This window comes from Macaca mulatta, chromosome 20, assembly GCF_049350105.2.
Source record: "Macaca mulatta isolate MMU2019108-1 chromosome 20, T2T-MMU8v2.0, whole genome shotgun sequence".
In the NCBI taxonomy this organism is placed as follows: domain Eukaryota; kingdom Metazoa; phylum Chordata; class Mammalia; order Primates; family Cercopithecidae; genus Macaca; species Macaca mulatta.
In genome coordinates, this window is record NC_133425.1 from 41899338 (window position 1) to 41912475 (window position 13138).

The following is a 13138-nucleotide window of genomic DNA, read 5'->3' on the forward strand; positions in this document are numbered from 1 at the left end:
TCTTTGTGAAACCAACTGACAAAATTCTTCAGTTTATGGTTTTTAGGAATAATTTCTACTAATTTATTTTCAGTGGAGTTTTACGGATGTCCCAAACAAAAACACCAACAATGACCAACCAATTTCATTGGGAAAGTACTAAATTTAACAAACTTTATTTTTTGATCAATGAAGACTCATTTTTAATTTTACTAAAACCTTTTAGATTTAGCCTTGGATAATAAAATTAATTAATATAGGGAATGCTTACTAACATATATAAAGACTTGTTAGTTAGAATGTCAATTTAATATTGATCAAAGTTGCCTGACAAAAATAAACTTTAGGTAAACTTAAGACAAGTTTGATGCATTCTGTTTATAATCTTGTACCTCTGTTTTCATTCTAATTTGGCATGCTGCATAGTTGTTGTTTTTTTTTTTTAATTCCAGGTGGGTTATGGCCACTCTTTTCCTCTCTTAAGTCTTGCTTTATTGTTCTTCCAGAAACAATTTTAAAATTTGCAGAGCTGCATCTGGATCAAGCAGTTGCGTTGGAGGAATTTGAACCTTTAAATCACAGAAGAGCTTATTTTCAACTGCCATAGCTAACATTGAGTCTATGCCTAATGATGTAAGCAGTGTGGATATGGGAATGTCTTTGAGTTTTGTATTCATGAATTCTCTAGCTCATCTGTTGATACTTAAGATGAAGAATGTGTAAAAACCATGTCAAACTTTTCCAGAAAATTGAATTTATCTTAGAATTATTTGTAGAAATAAATTCCATTAGATGGAACTTGGGAAAGTTTTCCTGTAATTTCTTGAAATCAAATTTGACAGTACATTGTAGTCTGATCATTCTGCATTCCTCATTCTGATTTTCCAGCAACTTGCTTTTTGTAAACTGCTCAGATGTTGAATTTCTCAATAAAATAATCACAACCAAATACCATTTCAAATCCGAAGCCAGAGAGCCCCCTTGACATGGCTTGTTGAGAATTATTCAGAATCAAGCACGATTCAAGTTACTGATGGATGTGGGGTATTTGAAAATTTAGTATTCCTCTGGTGGTTAAAATGCTTGGAAGATAATATTTTTTCAGCAGTCATTCAAGATTCAAGGCTCTCCAATTAATTGATTGTCCAGTGAGACCATAGTTCCTGTGATAGTAGCAGAACATGTCCAGCAAGGAGTTAGCAGCAGCATCGTTGGCTTGTATTGCATTTTCAATTAAAGCAGAGACTGTTGAATAGCACTCAAAATTATCAAGTTTTTGCCTTCTTGTCAAAAGGTGAAAATGTACTACTCCATCTACTTTGGAGCTTAACACTTTCTCCACTCAAGAAGAGATGTTGAGAGTTTCCAGGAGCCCATCGTCCAAGACTGTGGCACTAAAACAATACACCTGAGATTTTACTCTGGAAAGGCATTTACTATTAAATGCACCTCCTTACATATACACCATGGAATACTATGCAGCCGTAAAAAAGGATGAGTTTGTGTCCTTTGTAGGGACATGGATGCAGCTGGAAACCATCATTCTCAGCAAACTATTGCAAGAACAGAAAACTAAACACCGCATGTTCTCACTCATAGGTGGGAACTGAACAATGAGATCACTTGGACTTGGGAAAGGGAACATCACACACCAGGGCCTATTATGGTGAGAGGGGAGCGAGGTGGAATTGCCTTGGGAGTTATACCTGATGTAAAGGACGAGTTGATGGGTGCTGACAAGTTGATGGGTGCAGCACACCAACATGGCACAAGTATACATACGTAACAAACCTTCACGTTATGCACATGTACCCTAGAACTTAAAGTATAATAATAATTATATATATATATATATATATATATATATATATATATATATATATATAAATGCACCGCCTTTTTCACCTCAGAATGAAAAATGACAGGACACTGTAGCCTGATCACTTTGCATTCTTCACTCTGATTTTCCAGCAATTTGCATTCCTCTCAAATGCTCATAAGTTGGATATCTCAATGAAATAATCACAATGGGCCCGTCTCCTTGAACAGTTTGAAGGCTACTCAAAAAACGAAACATTGATCTGCCATATCAACCATATCATTGAACAATCTCACTGCTTGGTGTATACCCAAAAGAAAGGAAATCAGTTTATCAAAGAGATACCTGCACTTTTATGTTTGGTGCTGCACTGTTTACAATAACTAAGATTTGGAAGCAACCTAAGTGTCCATCAACAGATGAATGGATAAAGAAAATGTGGTACCGATATACAATGGAGTACTATTTAGCCATCAAAAATGAAAGCCAGTCATTTGCAACAACATGAATGGAACTGAACATCATGTTAAGTGAAATAAACCAGGCACAGAAAGACCAACATCACACGTTCTCACTTATTTCTGGAATCTAAAAATCAAAACAATTGAACTCATGGACATAGAGAGTAGAAGGGTGTTTACCAGAGTTGGGAAGGGTAGTGAGAGGGTGGGGGGAGGTGGGAACAGTTCATGGCTACCAAAAAATAGAAAGAATGAATAAAACCTACTATTTGATAGCACAACTGGGTGAGTAGTGTCAATAACAACTTAATCATATATTTGAAAATAACATAAAGAGTGTAAGTGGATTGTTTGTAACTCAAAGAATAAATGATTGGGGGGATGGATATCCCATTCTTCACAATGTGCTTGTTTCACATTGCATGCCTGTATCAAAACCTCTCATGTACCCCACCAATACTACATCTCCACAAAAATTAAAAATAAAATATAAAAAAGAACCATCTCCTTTCTGTAGAATAAACATTACAGTTTGAAATCCAAGACTAGAGAGCTCCCCTGATACAACATACACTCCATTTGCCATGAATAGTTTCCCCTTTGCTCTATACAAATGTATTTGTAGAAGTTGGCATTCTGGAACATTGACTTCTAACACAGCGAGAGGGATAGCCACACATGTGAGATATGATGACAGAGCAGTATTCACCAGTGCATTCTGTTGAAACAGTGAGCAAGCCAAATTCAAGTTATTTTCCAAACTCATTGATTGTAGCCACTGAAAGGTCTGTGAGACACCACCAGGGTCTCTGTGAAACCTGGCTAAGACTTAGAATGTGGACTTGAATGTGATTGTGATCATTATGTAATACTTGCTGTAAAAACTCAGGTTGGTGTTGGCCGCATATCCCTATAACAGTCAGGTGGGGAGAGTCAAAGAGTGTTTCTTTGACAAGTTCCTCTAAAGGTGGCAGTAAACTTAGTGCCTTTTTGCCATAGACCCAGAGATAGCGAGAGACACTTGACAACCCCAGATTACTTCCTTAGCAGCCAAAGCCAGCATTTCACCTAGAATGGATTTTTGCTGTGGGGAGAACATGGCAAGCATGCAGAGATGTTTGGGATTTGGTAATACCTGGGTGAGTTTTCCAAGCTCTTATGAAGTATAAGATGCACAAGGCCCATTTCTAAATATTGGAAACATCTTGCTGTGAAAGCGTGTGATGTCAGGAGTTAAGACCTTTGATGATGCCATGCACAAAAACATGTGGCAATGTAATCACCAGTCTTTACCTCTTAAATGGCCTTGCACATGGCTGCTCCTGTACTGCTGAAGCCCAGTGCCAGTAGTTTATGTTTCCCCATTGTGTCATCAGCCCAATACAAATTATTGTCAAACTTACACCCGGAGGTGCTAACAGGAAAATAATCTTCTGAGTAAATGCACATTTTATCAGTCTCAACTTCCAAAAATTGGTCATCGAACAGTGTGAGTTTGTGTCTTTCTATCTTGGCTGTCACCTTTACTACATTGTAGGGGTCTGAGGTGTGTAGAGTGAACACCTCAGAGTTCCAGTTGCCCTTGTGGGTTTTGCTATCATAAACCCTTTCAAAAGACACATGCCTGATTGCAGAAATGAATATTGTCCCCTGACAATCAATATAGAATTCTGGATCATTCTTCCCTTTACTTTTCCTAATAGCTTCTGCTAAGCTAGTGACATTCTGTGGGATTATATCACAGGTATCTGTCATCTGAAATGTGATGCAAGGCACTTCTATCAAAAAGGCCCTTGTCATGCCAGAAAGAACAAATCCTAGATTGAGGTAATCCACATTTCTTATTGTTCTGTAAGTGGGCACTGCCACAGAATAATCAAGATTTTGGTCTTTTAAGGCCAAAATAAGTTGAAATACCTCAAGGCCAAAATAAGTTTAAAAACTGCCTCATGAAGAAGTGTTCCTGGGATCTCTTCATCTAGTTTTTGAATTCTCCACAAGAATGAAACATAATGAAAGTCCTTGATTTCCATTCTCATCATATCACTCACTGTCATCTCACAATGTGGACTTGTTTCTCATTCCTGAAATCCAATATACTTGGAGTCACAAGGTAAATATTTAGCTATTTCAGATGTGTTGCCTAGAACTATTCATGGAGGCACTTCACCAGGGTTTCCAAGCACCCGAATTGTGATATTTGCTTCCATAATTCCTAGAAGCAAGTTATCATGAGGTTGTGTTTGTTTACTGTACATGAACACAATCTGTTCAAGTCTTGATAAAACGGAGCCCATATTTGTTTGTAAAGAACCACACACTTCACAGTGGCTTTCTGTAGGTAGATTTGATGACCTTTATGTATATATTCATTTCCCTCTCCAGATTTTTGAAAACTATCAATTTGCCCATCGTTGGTGGAAAAACAGCTTTTCTTTCTGTCTTTCTGCATCTTGTGGCCATGACAAATGCCATTTGCAAAAAACAGAGGTGCTAACAGGAAAATAATCTTCTGAGTAAATGCATATATGATATTCATATATTACTCTCTGGATATCTTCATTGACCTTGCTTCTTGTTATGCCATCCTTTAGCTTATTGCAGAATAAAAAAGTGGCTTTTAACTGTTTGAAAATGGTATCATAGTAAAATCCAACATGGAAGAGGCATTCAGAAAGTTCATCACTGTTTGAAATCAACTTACACTTTCTAGCAACTCTAGAAGGCATCTTCTTTCTTTAACTTAAGCATTTTGTAGATGGCAACTATATTAAAACTCTTTTAAGGGATCTTGTAGTGATTATGGATTTACCCCTTTGTATCTTGAGAGAATCATTTTTAATCTCTTTTACTAAGTCTAACCTAATTTGGCAAACCAGTGCATCACAAGGGAACCAAGTCTGCCTTGGAACTACTATATTAAGTTTAAAATAAACTATTTTTCAACTTATCTAGAAATACTAAAAATAAACACCCCTTGACTCAAAAATCTTCCCTGGCACCGCATCTGCATCTATACCCTCTTTCATTGTCATCTTGTGAAATGATATATTACTCGATTTTGCTGGTAAAAACTAATTAGAACATTTATATTTAAATCATGCTTAACAGTTTACAGAAGTATTTTTCATTTTCTTCTTGTACCCAGTGGCAGAATTTTACGATTCTGAAGCACTTAGACTCTCATCATCTTTTTTGCAGAGAAATAAAACAAAACTAACAATACGATTTTTTAAATCTGCTACCTAGGATTTTGTAATTTATGTATTAAAACAAGGATTTAATTTGTTCTCTTTTAAGCTATTTGGCTGCAATGCTTTCTTAAAAACTTTAGATTTGCTCTTCCCTGATGTGTTGGGACATGAACCCAGGTAAAGAAAGAAGGTTAAGGCCTCATTTAACATGGGTCTATTATTACTTTTCTGTGCATTAAGATCATAAAAACACCACCAAAACTATGAGCCAAAGTGCATTGACTGAATTTTTTAATAACAATGAGACACAAAAAACTAGTTAAAATTTACTTATTTATTTTTGTGAAAACAAATATTTTATAATTTTTGTAATCTTTTCGAGAGACAGGGTCATGCTATGTTACCCAGGCTGCAGTGCACCATCATTTCACACTACAACCTTGAATCCCTGGGCTCAAGTGATCTTCCCGCCTCAGCATCTGGAGTAGCTGGGACTACAGTTGTGTGCCATTGCACCCAGTTTTTGTAATTTTCCAATGGTTGAAAGATGGTCAAACCTTAGACAAAGTTCTTAAAGTCAGTCAAGCATAGTTGAACTATTTTTTTCCTTACCAATTCTGTAATTGATATACTTTGTCATTATTGGATTCACTTCGAGATCCCCAGAAATGGACTCCTATTATGAGTGAACTCTCATGTTGATGTTACCTATCTGGGGTGTTCCAGAGTGTTCTTGGTTGTCTTCTTCAAAGAAAGAATTCACTCAAAAGACCAATTAGTAAAGCAGGCAAAAGTTTTATTGGGGAAGTAAAAGGACACTCCAAAAGAGGAGTGGGCTGACCCTGCTGGAAACAGCCCCGGGATATTCTGCATTTGATATGCTGTGGTCTTGCTTTTTTCCTTGCCCACTTCTCACCAAGGCTTGGGGAATCATCCCTTACTGTGGTTAATGGACGTGCACTGGACGCAGTGATCAATACAAATCCCACCCAATGGGAACATTGCTCATTACTGCCACCCGGGAAGGGCACATAGCCATCAAATTTGTACTCATTGCACCTGTGTGGCTCTCAAGAATTCTGCTTTTGCCTTTTTTCTCCCTTATCAGGATCTAGTTAACCACACTTTGACAGTTCCACCACAGAGTGAGTACTGGGCATCTTAAGAGGTGTTCTGGGCTGTTCCTTCCAACATGGGTACTTCCCCTCCTGCCTGCTAATGTCTGACTAACTGCCTCCTCTTACATTTATCTCTTAAGGAGTTGGGACCCAGAAATCTTTTGGGAAATAGGGCGGAGGTCATTCTTCTGTAACTACTTCCTGCTGCAAAGGGGCGTTGAGGGTCTTCTGGTCCCTCCTCCTTGCTTGCTGTCATGGCAAGAAGCTTTCAGAGGTTGTTGTTGTCTCTCAAAAGGTTTGACCCACAGTGTCCAGAGGAGACATGCAGAAACTTGCTTGTCCTCAAGGTTAGGAAAGAGGTTGATATCCTTGTCACAAGACTATTTGAAGTCTGACGGCTTCTAGATGGGACGAAATAAACTTAGTTAGTAGATTCAAGAAGCAAGGCCCAGAAAAGAGAAGAAGGAAGATAGAGGTCAGGGGTCCCAGGAAGGGGAGGGGCCATGAGAATCAGAACCAGGTGACACCCCTCAGCAGCCTCTTCCCAAAGATGAGAAGCCTAGTTTATGAGATCTCAAATGTGCTCCTGAGCCTGCCCTGATCTCTTAACCCAGATCAGTACTCTTCTCCAAGCACAGTCAAGTTCCTCCCTGAGCTGCAACCAGCATGTCAAGACCTCTACCACGTTTGAGAACTACAGCTGCGAGAGAACTGACTTGTCACTGTAACTCTTTTATAGCAAGCAGTCATTTCTAGTTCTTGAACCAATTCCAGAGACAGGCTGTGGTAGGTTCAGGAGTAAGTGCCAATGCTGGCTATTCCTATTGTGGCACCTGTGGTAATGCCAAGCCCAACAAGAAAGGGAATTAATTGAATTGCTTGGTGGGCCCCAGTAATAAGAGCAAGGGCCGAGAAGCATCACCTGGGGCAATGAGATGCTAGGGTTTAGGTAAGCCAGCATGGGTGTTCTGGTCCACTTTGCAGAGAAGCATAGGTGGGCCTGTGTCCCACACAGAAAGCAAAGTTCTGTCATAGGCAGACAAGAATGGATATGGAAGGAGGCAAAGTCAATTCCAAACATTACCAATATCCTCATTGGCTATGCAAGATGTGATATTCTGTCACTAAAGTTGGAGCTGCTAGAAGAGCCAGACATGAGTGACTAGTTTGAGTAGGAAGATGGTTCTTATTTTCCCAGAAGAGCATGTGTCTAGTAATGTCAAGGAGAAGAGCTTCTAAAGGGAGTTAAAGATTTGAAATTTTTGCATGACCCCTCCTGGCTTGGTAAGGTAGAGAACCTTACTTGGTATTGGGAGATTTTAGTTTCTAGAAAAAAAAAAAATGTATGAGACGTATTGACAATGGTGATGGTTGTGTTGCAGTGCTCAGGGTTGAGAGAACCCACAAAAGTTCCAGAATCTCTGGCAGTAGTGATGCCTAGGGGTACCTGACTGAAGGTGATGGGGGAGAACAAGGGGCCTAAAATAGTGCAAGTGTTAAGAAAAGCTTGAAAGTCCCCTTTGCTTGTGTTAGGTACTGTATGCATCTCTGGGAAGGTTTTGTATAGAGAAGCCCCAGTGATAGGTGAAGCTAAATTGGGTTTGAGAAGTTGCCTATTCTTGTATCGTGGCTGAGTAGGCTGTTCCTGCCCTAGATAGAACTAATTCGTGCATAGCCCATAGGTTGAGGGATAGGAAGATTTGGTGAACTTTAGTAGCTGTTGAGCTGCTTGTAGATTTTTTTTATATATAGTTGTGGGCTGTTGGGGCCTATGAGGGTGATTTTAGCTGGGAGCATAGAGCATTTGGCTGCATGGTCCCAAAGAGAGCAGATCAGAGCCAAATTAAGATGTCTGTTGATTATGGGAAAAAGCTATTAACTCAGTGAGTGTTAGAGAGGACACCACCCAGATAACGGCTTTGAGATTTAAATCCAGGTAGGGCCGAAGAGACCTTTTCCTGGGGCGCTGGGGTGGGTGGGGGGTGGTGTTGGTTCACAGTAGCAAAGACATATTAGTAAACCTGCAAGGAGTATTATGATTCATGGTGTAACAGGCCAAAGCATTACTAATTTACTTATCTTTATTCTTTTGGATTTGCTTGAAGAGGAGTTTGAGACCCTGGAGGGGCTCCGTGGTCCAGGTGTCCAATGGGGCCTTTACGACTTCCTCTGCCAGAGATGAGTCACACAGCTTTATCTTGGAGTAGTGGATCCACCTGGTGATCCCTGGCACCATAACTGCTGTAGGAGTGGAGAGCAAAACAGTGTAAGGACCTCTCCAAATAAGACTCAGTTGAGAGTTTGGAGTTCCATCCTTCCAAGTCTTAATGAGAACTTGAGTACTTGGAGGGTATAAAATTTGGTCAGAGTTTTCAGGATGTGAAAATATCTTTTGGCCAGTTTTTGAATTCCCTGCTGAGACTGGGATAGAGAAGTAACATAATTAGTGAGTTGGTAAGTTTCAGTATCCAACAGGAAAGTGAAGAAAGGATCTTCCACATAATAACTCAAAAGAACTGAGTTGTAAGTTAGAGGTGGGTATGTTTCTCAGCCTTAGTAGAGCAATACATCACAGCTCTGGTCATGGCTTTGAGGTTTCCTGGCATAATTTTTCCAAGGTTTGCTTGAGAGTTTGGTTAATTCTGTCAACCATTCCAGAGTGTTGTGGATGCCAGGAGAAAAGTCGAAAGTAACTGATTCCCAAGGCCCGAGAAACAAGTTGAGTAAACTGTGAGGTGAAGGATGTACTGTTATAACTTTGCAGTGACCTGGGAATGACAAACCGGGGGACGACCTCCTTGAGGGCCTTTACTACCCTCATTGCTTTTCCCATTCACACTGGGTAAGCTTCTATCCAACCTGGAAAGGTGTCTCCAAAGACCAGAAGATATTTATACCCTTGACAGGCAGGAAGTCAGTTGAAGTCAAACTGCCAGTCCTCCCCAGCATAAGTGCTCCCCCATTGGACTGGCTGGAAAAGAAAAGGAGGTTCGGCTCCTTGTGGGATGTTTAATGTATCAAGGGCACAGGCCCTGCAAACTTGTTCGAGAGTCTTGGAAAGATTTTTTTCCCCAAAAGAGCCATTTGCACATTATTGAAAGTTTTTTCTTGCCAAAGTGGCAGGAGTCATGCAAAACATAGCTAACTTTCCATTGAACATTTTAAGACAGATGTAGGACCTCTCGCAGTTGATACCAGCCTCCGGGGCCTCGTGTCCCAGTGCCCATTCCTATTCCTCTGGTGAGTACAAGGGGCTGGTGGCTTTGGATCCTCAGTGGGAGGATGAATTAAAGGAGGCTGAGGATGCTCTGCTGGGAAATTTCCTAAGCCATTTATAGGAGAATTACCCACTGAGGGGCTCACAAGAGCCAAAATGGCATGGTCTAGTTTGCATTTTTGGAGAGATTCTGATCTTCTTTTAGAGCCATAAAGGCCTGGACATTGGGTACCTCTGACCATTTACCCTGTCACCTGCAAAGCAGGTCCAGCTGCAAGATGGTATTAAAATTAAGGCTACCATTTTCTGGCCAGACTTCCATAGTCATATAGTTTTGTATTGAGGCCATGAAGAGTTACAAAAGAAAACTAACATCTTTTTCTTTAATGTCTAGGAATCAATCTTGTCCTAACTTTTGAGAATGCATCCAAGGGGTGACTCCTACAGTGTGGGGTGTTGAATGTCCATCTGAAAGACAGACAGAAGTAAAGGCCAGGGGAGAGTGAGCATCCTGTCCATTCTCATCCATTATGAAAGGGGAAGAACATCCTCTCCATCTCTTTCCCACACTAGGCCAGGCATCCCTAGCCTCTCAGGAGCTTCACACTTCATGCACCCTTATTGCATGCTCCCTACTGAGAGGTGACCTCTTTGCCTCATTTGGTCTGTTGATCCCCCAGGTCCATAGGTCTCCCGTCTAATTATAGATGACTGTGCCCAATTATAATTTTGTAGCTTTTTGTGTGATAACCCTCTGCATACAGGCAAAGCATGTCAAGGACAGTGGGGAGGGCCACAAGAGGGAAGTTGACTAGTAAATCCCGGAGAATTCAGTGGTCAGAACATGGAAAGAGTTTTGGGTAGTAGCTACATCCAGGAGAACCCTAAACCAAGACCATAGCACCTGAAATTTACCTAAATTCCTTCGGGAGATGGAATTAGTGCAGAGGAGACAGTGACAGAGCATTCAAAAAGCCACTCTAGGCTGGGCGCAGTGGCTTAAGCCTGTAATCCCAGCACTTTGGGAGGCCGAGACAGGCGGATCACGAGGTCAGGAGATCGAGACCATCCTGGCTAACATGGTGAAACCCCGTCTCTACCAAAACATATAAAAAACTAGCCGGGCGAGGTGGCGGGTGTCTGTAGTCCCAGCTACTCAGGAGGCTGAGGCAGGAGAATGGTGTAAACCCGGGAGGCGGAGCTTGCAGTGAGCTGAGATCTGGCCACTGCACTCCAGCCTGGGCCAAAGCCACTCTATTGGAGCCTATCTGGGAAAAGAAGAGGAAAAAGTAGGTGGCATTGGCTAGCAAGAGAGATGCCGTGATGGCATCGGCAGCAGGACCAACTGTGAAGAAAGACAGGGTGGTGAGTCCCCAGAAGTCAGTTGTGAGAATGTGGAAGTAATCAGAAGCCTTGGGGTCTCTGGCAAGAAGAAAACATTCAGTGCCTGGAGGGGCTCTGTCGGGCATTAGGTAGAAGTGCTTCAGCTGAGCACACAAAGCGGAGATGCCAGGGAGCTTGATCGGCATGCTCAGCATTCTCATAGACTATGCCGGATAGGAGCAGACATGTGAGAGGAGACAGCAGGGAGCGTAGCCCTTACCTCACGACAGCATGCAAGTCACAACACCGAGAGAGATTGCCAAGCCTGGAGTTCCAGAAAGTGTCCTCGGTTCTTGTCTTCTTGCAAGAAAGAATTCAGCCAAAAGATCAGTTAGTAAATCTAGCAAAAAATGTATTGCAGAAGTGACAGTATGCTTTAAGAGAAGAGTGGGCCAACTTGGCTGGGAGCAGCCCCAGTACACTCTGCATTTGACCTTTTTCCTCACTTTCTTCTTTGGGTTCCTGCCTTTGTTCTTGACCAGTTCACACCCAGGCTTGGGGGGCTCTCCCTTACTCTTGGTTAATGCACATGTGCAGAACCCAGTGATCAAGATAAATTCTACCCAATGGTGGCATTGCTCATTGCTGCCACCCAGAAAGGTTGTATAGCCATCCCTTTTGCCTTTCCCCTTCTTTATCTGAATGTAGCTAACACATCTGACAGTTCAACCACAGAATGAGTGATTACTAAGCACCTTAAGAGTCGTTTTGGGGTGTTCCTTCCCATATAGCTACCTTTCCTCCTGCCTGCTCATATCTGACTAATGCCACCCTGACAGTTGGATTGCAAGGTTCTTGTTCAATTGAACCTTGAAACATTGAAAGGGTCATGTCCCAGGGAGATGGGAACCCTGTGCAGTTTTACATGGAATTCTGAGTAGGAAGTAGAATGGATTCTATTTGGTCACATTTGCTATTTAACTACTCTTGATATCATTGTCATCTTAGCCATAAATCATTCAAGTGATGGTAAGATAGACATAAGTGAGCTTCACTTTATGAATTCAAATATTGCTTTAAGTATTTAAAACCTGCTGTATGATTGCACAGCAACAAGAACATTTTATAACAATTGATATTAAAATGCTGTAAGTACAATAGCAATTAAGGATGTACTCATGTAAGAAAATCACAAAACTTTAAACTGAAAAACAGAAGAAACCTTTTTTAGTGTTACAGGTTCATAGAATTCATAAAAAGTATTTGTCTTAGATTCCTTTACATAATAATCATCCATATGTGGTCAGGTATTTGATATCAATTATTCACATCTGATTAGAAGTGGGAACCTTGAGATGCTACAGGAAAACTTTAAAAGCATTATGAACCCAAGCCAAACTAAAATCAATTAGAAAGTAAGCCAAACCATCTCAAAGTATACCTTTAGTTGTCAGGCAATACCATTTCATTTCCAAAATCTAACTTAAATGCAATTTTTACAGAAATTTAAAATGTGCCGGTTTAGTTACATTTATCGAATAAAGTTAACAAATGAATATCTCTTGACAATGAGAGCTCCAAGGACTTTAAAAAAAGGCTGTAAAGTTTGTTTCCTTTCCTTAAAAACACAGTTAATTATGACCTTTACTTAAAATACATAAGTCAATTAGACAACTCAATATTTTGCAAAAAAAAATACAAGAATTATATCAGAAGTCTGAGAAGGAAAGAAAAAATGATGCTATATCTAACCTTTGACAAGTCGCTCTCCATTCTGATATTTGAAGACAATGAGCTTAAGGTAGGAATCCTTAAGGTTTCTCTTGGAATATGTATTCTGTTGAGACCTAAATTTTCATTAAGATTTCCATTGCATGCTGACTGTAGGACTGCCCTTATAGTATGAGAAGTAAATAAAGATCCGCTCTGCTCTTTTTCTTGAAGAAGTTTGGTACTGACGTCTGCTAGAATTTCTTTACGTCTGTGAAGATTGCAAAACACAGACACTGAGTATTTTGGGTTTTTTT

At 40.5% G+C, this 13138-nt stretch overlaps 1 protein-coding gene across 2 annotated transcripts in view; it reads right to left on the reverse strand.

The window, feature by feature from the left end:
• Positions 1 to 6228: 6228 nt before the first annotated feature.
• LOC106994999 (ankyrin repeat domain-containing protein 26) overlaps positions 6229 to 13138 on the reverse strand; it is an 84986-nt gene continuing 78076 nt past the window's right edge. For both annotated transcript variants that reach the window (XM_028840983.2, XM_028840977.2), the window contains 3 exons: positions 12864 to 13092; positions 11392 to 11471; positions 6229 to 8812 (listed from right to left, as the gene is read on the reverse strand). In XM_028840983.2, the coding sequence (XP_028696816.2) occupies positions 8755 to 8812; positions 11392 to 11471; positions 12864 to 13092 (367 nt within the window). In that variant the 3' untranslated portion in view covers positions 6229 to 8754. The remainder of the gene's footprint in view (positions 8813 to 11391; positions 11472 to 12863; positions 13093 to 13138) is intronic.